The 12352-nt window shown below is 44.8% G+C and overlaps 1 protein-coding gene across 1 annotated transcript in view; it reads right to left on the bottom strand.

Annotated features, from left to right (window-relative positions):
- ADAMTS19 (ADAM metallopeptidase with thrombospondin type 1 motif 19) overlaps nucleotides 1-10035 on the bottom strand; it is a 244675-nt gene extending 234640 nt beyond the window's left edge. The window contains exons 1-2 of the mRNA XM_076008346.1: nucleotides 9927-10035; nucleotides 8734-9320 (exon numbers count right to left, since the gene is read on the bottom strand). Of these exons, the coding sequence (XP_075864461.1) occupies nucleotides 8734-9320; nucleotides 9927-10017 (678 nt within the window). The 5' untranslated portion in view covers nucleotides 10018-10035. The remainder of the gene's footprint in view (nucleotides 1-8733; nucleotides 9321-9926) is intronic.
- Between the last annotated feature and the right edge of the window lie 2317 nt (nucleotides 10036-12352).

The following is a 12352-nucleotide window of genomic DNA, read 5'->3' as shown; positions in this document are numbered from 1 at the left end:
AAGTGGTCTTATTTAGGTGAAGCCGGGCTGAGGCTAGAGGACTACAGACAAATTGAGGACAAAATATCCTTATGTTTATCCTTTGAATGTGCTTATAAAGGAAAAAAAATATGTTTAGGCCTCTTTTTTTTTTAATGGAAAGCAACAGAAAAGCAGAAGCATGTAATAATACCAAAACTGGCCTAGCCTCACCAGCTCTACCTCCTGATCGTCTAAGCTAAGGTCTAAACAGCTAATAATTTATTACAGATATATGCCGTTAATTATGAAATGAAATCAAGTTTCTCTCACTGGGAAAGGCAAGTACTAAACTGTCTAATCCCCAAGGTCCTTCCCAATACTACCATGCAATCATTCTGTAAAAATATCTGGGTAGCACTGGAATAGCTCAGCTCCCATTTTCTCACTTCTCTCAGTGTAGGGCTTGGCAACAGAATAATGATGAGATGGAGACAAGAGGACGTGGTCACTACAGTTGTACCCTGAGTGCACTCTGCATCAAATTATGGTTCTCACTTGGCTAAGGGAACCTTAAAACTTCCTTTCGGGAAACCCCTCAAATCATAATTCAAGAGGGACTACTGGTTCTCCCATTGCCCCAAAACATGTCAGGATTACTTCCCTAATTTAATATATATCCCATCAATCAGGAAACTGGAATTCCTCTGATTATTCTTTATTTTGCAAATACAAAGACCTAAAACTATGTGGAGTAAAAATGTAATTGCAATTAAGTATAAACATTCAATCATGCAAGAACTCAATAAAAAAAATGTGCTCTATTTTAGTGTTGCATAAAAATATTTTCAGACTCCTATTTTAAAAAAGTATAATACAGTCATGATTCAGTTAATAAACCTCAAATAAATAAATGAAACTTATTTATTATTAAATAAAATTTGCTTCTCACAAAATTGGTTCATGCTTGAATTCTCTCAGGAAACTAAAGACATAGATTAAAACATGATTAAATAGTTTATTAACTTTTAATGTACAAAGTAGTTTATTCCATCAGCATGATGATTCTGTTTACTAGAATTCACTATATTGCTTCCTTAAATAAGACTAGAGTATCTACATATTACTCCACTTTAAATACAGGAACGTCCCCACGCCTTACTATATTATCCATACCACACTAAATGTTGGGCTGGAAAAATATACAGTGCCTTAAAGGGATGTTCACTTAAAGACCAGTTATTTCATTAGCAGGGAGACACTGAGCACTTAATAAATCAAAGAACTATGATAAATACTGGGAGGACAAGAAGTTGAGACAAAGTTTCTTCAAGGTATCACTGAAGCAAGAAACTATTTCTTTGTCTTTTGTTATCTGAGATTTCATCACAATATATAGATGTTACTAGTCCGTCACTGTCAAAGCATTCTGAATACCTACACATAAATCTCTCGTATATGTATGGTTATTTCTCTAAAATTAATACCTACAAGAAGAATTGCTAAAGAAAAGGGTAAGTCTATTTAACATTTTAATAAATACTGTACAAAAGACTCTTCCAATTTACTGTCCTACAATATGTAAAATTAGTTGTTTCCCAAGTGCGCCCACCAAATATTCCCAATCTGCATAATTTGTGCCAATCTTATGAACCAAAAATGATATTTGAGGAAATTTGCTTTTCCTAGCTTACCAATAATTTTGAAAAAATTGTGAAGGTTTATTTGACCTTTTTTTTTGTCCTTTTCATAAATACTACAAAGTTAACTGTTTACCTCTGGATGGCATGATTACAGATTTATTTTACATATTTTTAAACTTTCTATACTTAGCATGTATTATTTTATAATTAACATTTGTCCTTTAAGAATACTAATATATAAAGAACTCTGGAATTAGAAATTTTAAAAAGTCATCCAATAGAAAAATGAGTAAAAGATATAAAAAGAAAGTCTACAAGAAAGGAAATCAGAATAAAAAATATCAAAGATGTCAACCTCACTAGCAACAACAAAAAATGCAAATTAAAACTGCATTGTGGTAACATTTTTCGCCTATTAGATTCCACAAAAATCAAAATTTTAATAATGACACCCATACTGGTAACAGGACACGGGAAAGACAGACTCTCATGCTCTCCTGACCTGAGTGTGAACTGGGACAATCTCTATGGGATGCGATAAGGCAGCATCTCCCAAAATCACCAATACACAGGCCCTTTGACACAGATATACACTGCACAGGCAAAACAGCCTATCTGCAGAGTCCTATATGTTTAGAACTGTTCATAATAAGAAAATATTGGATCCACCAAACTGGTTAACTAGATTATGGCACATGCTCGCAGTCAGATAATGAACTATTGAAAAAGAACAAGGAATGTCTTTATATACTCATATGTGATAATCTCATGTATATAAGTGTGTGTGTGTGTGTGTGTGTGTGTGTGTGTGTGTAAGTGGTATGAGTTTTAAAAAGATATAAACTTATATACACATATTTATTTATGTATCAACTACCTCCAGATCATACACCAAAGCAAATAATCCTGGAAAGCCCTGGGAAAGAACACTGAGTCATAGCCGGGGAATGGCTGCTGGAGGAAGACTTCGCTGCATACCTTTTTGGAGGTTGTTTGTGGTAAAGTTTGAGCATTTATAATTTTGAAAATGATGTAATTTGGGCCTTAGATTAGAATGGTATTTTGGCTGAGCATATAATCCAGGATTCAAAAATACTCTTCCTGGAACTCTCAAGCTACCTGATCCTCTAGCATTCAGTATTACTGATCTGATCCTCTAATGTCAACCTGATTCTCATGCCACTGTAGATAATCTCTCCTCTATTAGATTTGTAGGCTTTTCTCTTCCTCTTTAATTTTCTAATACATTGCCACAGTGTGTCTAGGTTTGGGTCTCTCTTCACTATGCCATGCTGAGTTGGTGAGGTGGTCCTTCAATCTGAAGGTTCATGTTTTATCTTTGATAAATTTGATTCTGATACCAAAAAAAGGGTCTCTTAACCTGTACCTAACCGACCTTGGTGACATCAACCAATTCAACTTGAATCACTGACTTAACACTCTGCACACTACTGGAGAATATGGCGATAAGGCCTGCACCATGTGGGATGGCCACAGCCAGCAGGTCTCCACTGTCTCCCTGCACACCACGACTCCTGCCAGGCAGCCTGTGTAGACCAACAGTCAGCCATATTTGTTTAAACACATGCAGGTAGGGCATTTTATAATTACACAATTTAGTCAAACACTAGACATTAAAGCTAGTGAAATGTGAGTGAAAAATATGTCTTTGTTTCTATGAAAACTTTGGAAAACAAGAAATATAAGTTGCTAAAAAAATTATTCTAATTTTATTTGACACAACTATAAAAAAGATGAAAATTTTTAAAATCCAGGATTCTATGCATAAGCTGCTTTGTGTTTGTCTTTAATTTTAATTCCAATTACAAAAACCTATATTGAAAATTGGTTTTGATGTATGCTGAGTAAGGCTCATCTAGAACACCATTTATCTGATCCACACTCAAAGAAGTAGTAAGTACCTGGCCTTACCTTCAAAGTTTGGCTGATAGGTAGGATATAATTGCTTGAATTTTTAAAATTCTATCTTTTAATTAATTAAAAAATAATAATTCCTATTAGAGAAATTTTGGATCTAGACCTATGATTCATAGCTTACAATTGATCTTTCAGATTTTGTATTCATTTGCCCTTTGTATTATGTTCTGGGATAATTTCTAGGTTTCAGGTTCCAGGTCACAAATTTACCTATCAACTCATCTACTGAGGTTTTTTTTTATTCTAATGATCATACAATTTCAGTTCCACTGTATCTAATCAGTTTTATGGAGAGCATATTGTTTCTGTTTTTCAATTTGTTGTGTCCAGTATATAGATCTGCTATTATTCTTCTGGGCAGTGTAATTCTATTAAAGTGTTCTATTTACTCTATTAATTTTGTTGCTTCATGTATTAATTAACCAGACTTTAAGACTCTCTTTTATATGGTTAATTTTCTTCAAAATGTGATATTCTTGGGTGTCAGCTCATCTTTTTTGGTTTCCCAGCTCACTTATCTGTTATGAGTTGCAGTTATACTGCTTGGCATAACTGGATATAAGAGAAAGCACATCCCGCTGTAGTTCTGCTCACTGCATTCCATTTCCCTGTGTATGCAACAGCGCTGCTGGGATAGCTCCTGCCATTCACAGATATTTTCTAATGTCTGTATGCTTCCATTAATCCAAGCCAAACTGTTTTCACTCTTTCAGGAGATATTCAAAGCATCTGACATACTGATGGCATTCACTTACAATATTGACTTTGATTTATTTAAGCTATCTTTTCTATCATTCTTAAAAGTTGTCTTGAATAAAGAAATACATAAATGTATGAGGTCAGTCTGTAGTCTTAATTTTTTCATTGTATACTGACTCCACTTGTACCTCCATTCCCCTTATCATGCACTCCCCGTTGCCTGTCCTGGCCCTGACACCTGCTCTCACACTGGTTACTAGTGCTGTGCCTTGTCCAAAGGACAGGCCCTGAAATATTTAATTGTTCAAACTTGCCACAGTACAGAATACTTTGATGCAAATAAGATGCAATAAGAAGGTAAATTTCACCCCCCCACACACAAAACTGAATTTATGGCACATGCTCACAGTCAGATATGACACATGGCTCAAGATTCTGTATCAAAAGATAATCAAAATGACTACTGCAAAAAACTCTTAATTTAAGTAGGTAAAAGTAGTAGTATTAATAGTTTCAATATCCACACCTCATCATCCTGAAAAAATAATCTAAGTAGTCAGCCATTTCAATATTCAATCAAAAAAGGACCATAAGTAAGGTCTGTACTGATCTAGTTTACTTTGTCCCGGTGCTTATGTGTGCTTAAAAAAAAAACTATTGCATTAATTTTGAGTAAATATAGTTGTTGCACTGTTTCATGGAATTTAACTTATTGCCTTTGTGCATTTTTATTTTTTAAAGACTATTTTAAAATAAAATAACATACTTTATGCATTGTATTTTATTATTCAGTTATTTTTATTGAGTGCATGCTAAAAACTAGATATCTTACAATATGTTGGAAATGAAAAGAGATGAACAAGACAATACCATCAGAGCAATAAGGGCAAACGCATATTTACATGTATCTCAACCTGTTGTATTTCCCTGTTCACAGCAGTAACTGGCAGGTTAGGTTGGGAGCTTCTGGAAAAATGCCAAGGCTTCTTCATCTCCTTTTTGTGTTCTCTTGTATTTGCAAAATGCCTTAGTCCATAGAAGTTGTTCAGTAAATGTTTGATTGATTAGCATTATTACACATGTGTCTATTTGATCAAATTATGACCTAAATAAGATTATTATTCAATACTAGACTAATTAGGAGAAACAAATAAGAGCATATCAAAGATCAATTGATAGATATACAAGTATAATCTGTGCATTTAATAAAAAGGGAAATGAGGTCCAGAAAGATTGTATCCAAAAGTAGCTGAGTTCAGGCAATAGTAGGCAAAACTGGTCACTGAAAGAGGGGAAGGGAAGGTATCTTTTAGTGATCTTTTCTGTGCAACTGACAATAGAAAGCTATTACTAACTTTGAAGAAAAAAAATCGTTGCAAACTAAAGACAGATGCATTTCTAAGTAATTCACACTCTCTAGATGAAGACATCATGGTTCCTCATATTACAATTAAAGGATCACAGAATTCTGGAAATACAGAGGAATAAGGAATGTAGTTCTTTGAATACGCAGGCAGACAGGACAGCCCCTCCTGCTCTAGTGGGCAAGGGTTTGAGGTCGGGTCTCTACTGACATTTCAGAGCCATTTCCTCCTATTGCAGCTTCTGGTCTAGTCAAAGAGTCTGTTGTTTTTGTGTGTATTTTTTGTTTGTTTGTTTTTGTTTTTTATTTTTTTTCCTTTTACTTTCATACCTCCACTCAATGTCTTCTCTCTACCTACACTTGTCAGGTCTTTTCTGCCTGAAGAAAGCCTCGCCAAGCTTCAAAATCCAGTTAAGCTCCTGTTTTTGGAAATCTTACCCAAGAACCCCAGCAGGATTTGACCTTGGGCATAACATTTGAATCATCATGCTTCTATGTCACTGTCTGTGTTTACATGGGTCATTTCTACTTATACATGATGTTCTTCTCCTAATCTGTGAGCCCCTAAAAGGCAGTACATTCTAGACCCTAACACAGGACCAGGAATATATTAAATAGCCAATAGAATTTTAATTCCATCATCCAAGTTTTAAATTAAATCATCTGCTTTTCTCATTTTACTTATAGAAATTGAAAGCTAGAGAGATACGGGACTAATTAATCATCAGGGAACAAACCTACTCCAGAGTTCAGATAACAACTCTCTCCTAATCCACCAGCTCATAAGGGGAAAGGATGGCATGGTAGAGTATGGAGTAACAAACCCACCCATCTTGGCTATTTGTTTAACTTTTTACTGAAAGTTTGATTGCTATACTGTATTATTGGCAACGTCAGTTTTCCCCAATAACAAAGACTTCCCAGTTCAGAACATACATATATGTGGCTAATAGGAAAAGTGAATAAAAGTCCAACATGATACACAGGGAGGTATGTCAAACTCCTATTCAGTCTATGAAAAACCTACTCATAATTCTAACTTTCCATCCTTAAGTATGGAGAGAAGGCATACCTCATTTGGAAAATCTGACCCAAAGCCCACATTTCAACACAGGGAAATGCTTTATCCCCTATTGCTCCTACCACACTAGGAACTTTCTATATGTAATTATTTAATCCCCAGCCAAAAGCTAGTGGACAATGAAATCCCCACAAAATGTTTTCCCCAGTGAAAAGTTCAAGCATCAGTTCTGCAAAACCTTTTAAAACTTGTCATGTAAATTTTCCATGACAATTTTCTCCCTCATGCCTAAAAACGTCTATATTTGAATATTTATCACTATGAGCCCTATCCAGCAATTTACATCATTGGAATATGGGTCCACAGGGGGGCAGTGCCAATTTATAGTTTCATTTTGTTTGGATTTTTAACCATCTTTTTTTGATTTCATGGCTTTGAGTGGCTTTAATTGTGCTGATATTTTCTATTATACTATCCACTGCTTTTGGATTTTGCTTCAAATCAGAAGGTTGCTTCCATACAAGTTCTTGTGGATTTCCTGGTTGACTCACTGTGAACAGAAAAATGAAGCCACAATCACAGGGACATTTTTGATATTTTGTGAGTTTTGCCTTAAACCAGTAGTAAAGACCATGGTGGTGAATGCACTTAATGCCACTGACCTGTACATCTAAAAATGGTTAAAACGGTAAAGTTTATGTTATGAATACTGACCACCTCCCCCTCCCCCAACACACAAAAAACGCAAGGAAAAGGCCAACTTAGGAGAGGTAGCAATTGTTTCAAATCCTGGGTCACGACAGAGTGAGAAAAATCAAATGATGATCTACATTGACGGAGCAAATAGCTTTTACTTTCTAGTCACAGGGCTCTCCACACTTGCTACTATCCCCCATGGAGGGGAGAGAAAAAAAGAAACTACTGACAAATAAAATGTAAATCTTAGAAAGAAAACGTCAAGTCATAGAGCCGTAAGCTTCTGAACACCGGATTCTAATGCCACCCGTCGGCCAGCAGCTCCAGGCTCTCGGGGACGGGCCCAGCCCTGCACCCGCAAGAACGGACGGCGTGCGGGGCCGCGCGCTCACACTGTGGCCCGGCGGAGGCGGCTCCCTAGTGGGCTGCCCACAGCCCGCAGCAGGCGTGGGGGGCGTGCAGGCCGGGAGGCGGCTCCCTAGCGGGCTGCCCACAGCCCGCAGCAGGCGTGAGGGGCGTGCAGGCCGGGAGCCGGCTCCCTAGTGGGCTGCCCACAGCCCGCAGCAGGCGTGGGGGGCGTGCAGGCCGGGAGGCGGCTCCCTAGCGGGCTGCCCACAGCCCGCAGCAGGCGTGAGGGGCGTGCAGGCCGGGAGCCGGCTCCCTAGTGGGCTGCCCACAGCCCGCAGCAGGCGTGGGGGGCGTGCAGGCCGGGAGGCGGCTCCCTAGCGGGCTGCCCACAGCCCGCAGCAGGCGTGGGGGGCGTGCAGGCCGGGAGCCGGCTCCCTAGCGGGCTGCCCACAGCCCGCAGCAGGCGTGGGGGGCGTGCAGGCCGGGAGCCGGCTCCCTAGCGGGCTGCCCACAGCCCGCAGCAGGCGTGAGGGGCGTGCAGGCCGGGAGGCGGCTCCCTAGTGGGCTGCCCACAGCCCGCAGCAGGCGTGGGGGGCGTGCAGGCCGGGAGGCGGCTCCCTAGTGGGCTGCCCACAGCCCGCAGCAGGCGTGGGGGGCGTGCAGGCCGGGAGGCGGCTCCGATGGGCGCCCGGCCGGCGGCGCCTTTCACTCTCCTAGGACACCACGTGGCGCTCTCATTTTAGAGACCCTCAAGTACAGAAAAGAAGTTGAGCCACTGGGAAGAAGTTCCAAGGAGGCAGAGTTTCAAACAGTTTCCAAAGACACACACAACCATCTGGAAGGGAAAGGCCACCTATCCATGCACTTAGACTTCCGATTCCCGGGACTGGCCGGGAGACGCCCGGGGAGGCCGCGGCGGGGAGGCCGGGACCGCGGCGGGGAGGCCGGGACCGCGGCGGGGAGGCCGAGGCCGGGGCCGGGGCCGGGGCCGGGGCCGCGGCAGGGGCTGGGGCTGGGGCTGGGGCTGGGGCTGGGGCTGGGGCTGGGGGCGGGAAGGAGGCGCTTACCAGGCCGCCGCCGCAGGTGCTGAAGGAGGCCAGCGAGCCGGGGTGCCGCAGCACGGCGCCGGAGTAGAAGCAGCCCGCGTCGGGCGGCGCGGGGGCGCGCGCGGGGCCGGGGCCCGGCCGCTGCTCCACCGCGAAGCGCGGCGCCAGGAAGCGGCCGTCTCTCCGGAGCAGCAGGTACAGGTCCCGGGAGAAGGCCGGGATCCGCAGCAGCACCTCGTCGCCGTCCGGCTGGGCGGGCTGGGCCGGGGCCGGGGGCGGCGGCGGCCACGAGGCCCGGGCCCCGCCGGGTCCCCGCGGCAGCTCCTGCGACTCGAGCTCCTCGTCCTCCTCGGCCCCCGGCGGCGGCGGCCAGAGCCAGGGCTCGGACGGGCCCTCCGCGGGCTCCTCCGGAGGCGCCGGGACGGCCGAGCGCACCTCGCGGGAGCTGCCGGCCGCCTGCGCCCGCGAGCCCGCGCCGCCCCCGGCGCCGCGCGCCCAGCCCGGGTCCGCGCTGCTCCCGCTGCCGCCGGCCGCGTCCGCCGGCTCCCGGCGCCAGAGTGCAGGAAACACGACTTCCCACTCCTCGAGGTCGGGGGCGAGCTGCAGCCCTGCGGGCGGGGCAGACAGAATGCGGGGCTTAAAGCGCCGCGGCTCCACTCGCACCCGCACCCCAGGCTCGCGGTCCACACAGACGCGGGCGCCCGGTGCACGCGGTGCGGACCACCCGTCCAGCCCCGGAACTGTGCAACCCCAAGCCTTGTGATCGGATTACGGACCGCAGCATTTGCAGAGTAAAAGTGTGACTATACTGGGAAGAAAGGGGGAATCAAAGTTCGGTGACGGCAGTTAGTGGTTGAAAAGAAAACCGGTGCACAGTCTCCAGCACAATTAAGTGATTTCTAAAGTATATGCCAGAGGAAAGCATCGCTATTAATTTACGTACCTCCTAATTTTCCTCCAGGTGCCGTAAATGTACCTTTGCAGATATTACCACTCTCATTAGAGGAAACTAATCGTTTCACAGATGGTTAAAGTGAGACCGAGGAAGTGCGCTTCGCTTCGGAGCTTGACACGCTCACCCGCACCCGCGTGCCCATCGCCACTGCCGCCCGCCGATTCCGCTCGCCACCCCGGCTGCAGCAGCCCTGCCTGCCCGTGCGTTCGCGGTCTGCGCCGGGGAGGTTGGAAAGGAAGCGGGAAGTCGCAGAACTTACCTGCAGCGATCCCTGGCGACAGGAGCCACAGCTGGTACAGGAGGCAGCAGCAGCCGAGGGGAGCGGCGCGCATCCCGCGGGTCTGGCCCATGCTGCGCCCCGCGGCGGCGGCCTCTGGCCCCGCGCGCCTCCTGCGCGATCCGCTGCGGGGCGGCCGCCTCCCGGAGCGCTGGGAGGCCGGGCGGCGGGAGTGCCCGCGCCCTTTGTCTGCCGGGGCGGGCGGCGGACTCCCGGGGCGCGGGCGGGCGGGGCGCGGTGGGAGGAGGAGCGGGGAGGCCGCGCTCCGGCGCCCTGGCGGACCAGGTGGCCAGTCTGTTTTCTGTGTCCCGGGCGTTGCCGGAGTTCCCGGGCCGAGCGGGCTGGAGCCCGAGCCCCAGAGGCAGACCCACGGCCGGCCGGCCCGGGAGCGCGGGCCGCGGCGTGCGGGGTCCTGCGGGACGGGCGGAGGCGGCGGGCGACCCCAGCCGAGCTCAGCGGGCTCCGGCCCGCGGCGGCGCGGGAGAGCGCGGGCAGGGAGGTGGGGAGACACGGCCTGCGAGGTGGGGCGTGCAGAAAAGAATCAAGCACATCCGACGAGAAAAGGGACCCTGGGGTGGCCGCCAAGTGTGACGTTGCGGGACAAAGGTCCCAGAACACCACACACGTGCTCAAGGGCGCGTTTGGGATGGGGTGGGGACCCAAATTTGCTCACCTGACTACTGATTGGCCAGTGTGAACGGCCCGATTTACATCCCGCCCTCCCCACCCCCAGCCAGCCGAGGTGCGTGCAGGTAGAAGAACCTCCTCCTTCCCGCCCCTTTCCCTCCTCCCGCTCCTCCTTTCGTGCGGTCCTCCTGGTCCGCACACCACACAAAGCACGGCTGTGCGGACTTGAGCACCGAGCTGCGGCCGCCTTTACCAAAGGCCTTGATTTGTCTTCCCCTTTTTGCCTCTCTGAATTTTCTAACCCTGAGATAATGCAATTCGTCATGGAGTGTGCTTCAAAGCGTCCCAGGACAGTGGACACCCTTGCATTTCAAAGCCTCTTATTCCCCTTATCTTTCCTGCTCCCCATTTGTCAGTACTGTCTCTCTCTCTCTCTCTCTCTCTCTCTCTCTCTCTCTGTCCCACACACACACTCTCCCCCAATGGCTGTAAGATTAAGGAAAACAACATTAAATATTGTATTATAAACATTTCAGACCAAGTGAGATTACTTTGCCTTTTGTAATTTTTTTGGTACATGAAAAATATATTTCTGCTATTTCTATGCTCTTTGGGGCAATTCAACGCCAAATATTCTTATTCCCTTCTTGCAGCTCTCTTCACGCACCCCTTTCCATACATCTCCCTCAGACACATCAAACCTTTCACATCAGATCAAGGATGACTGATAGGAACTGCCATTTGTATTCTCAGGACTAGGCCAGACACCTAGAGATAAGAGTTAATGCAAATTAGTTTTTAAAAAAACTCTAGCACTAAAGTTGGTTCCCACATCCTTTTTTGCTCTACCTTCTGTTCCTTGTGTCAAAGGTGACTACTATGCCTTTAAGGGAGGCAGACTATCTTATTTCAAAGGAAAGTCATTGTTTGAATAAACTCCTAGAGTCTTAGGATACTTTCTTTGAATTGTCCAGAGTTTGAAAACAAACACAAAGACACTCTAGGTAAGTTTATCAAGAGTGTTCTATCTCCAAATCCTGTTTTGTAAAATCTCTAAAACTGAAGTAACTAAGATGTGTGTTTCCAGATGCTCAAGAAATATCTGGGTTTCTTAGAAACCTACAGGCTTCTTTTCAGGGGACTCAAGTATATAGACTTAAAACTAGGCAAATATCAGAGGCAGTTTATTTTTCAAAAATGATAGCAAGCTATTCAGTTTGAAAGCTAGTTTCAGGGAAACACCTCTTATGAGGATATGAGTCTTAAAATGTTTGGCATACATATTTAAGTAATAACAACAAAAAATCATGAGTTAATCTGTATCAAGAATGCATATTAGATTGTATGTATTTATTGGAACACATTTCTGAGTTCTTAAAATTAAATGAACTGTATGATTAAATATATTCAAAAGCACAGATTGCCAATATAAGTTTCCATCCCTTTGTTTTGTCCTCCTACTAATACACAATCCTTACCAATGTCTCATGGTAAAAGTTAGTATTAATTGTTACAGAAAGGTTTGTCTAATTCCCAGATAGCTCTACTCTTTCTCCTGATTGGAATAATGTTATTATTCATTTATATATTTCCAAAGGCTTTTATAAATCATTTGGGTTGTAATAACATATGTACTTATTACTTCTGGTACTAGATAGACTATCAATTTTTTTGAAAAAGAGTGATGTCTTTTATACCTTTTTTGATATATCATCTTGACTAATTCAATGATTTACAATGAATTGGTGCAGAAATTTTCAGAAAATTCTCCAAAATGCCTT

This window comes from Microcebus murinus, chromosome 11 (genome assembly GCF_040939455.1).
Source record: "Microcebus murinus isolate Inina chromosome 11, M.murinus_Inina_mat1.0, whole genome shotgun sequence".
NCBI lineage: Eukaryota > Metazoa > Chordata > Mammalia > Primates > Cheirogaleidae > Microcebus > Microcebus murinus.
Note: the sequence above shows the minus strand (reverse complement) of the source record. Positions and strands in the feature narration are given on the sequence as shown.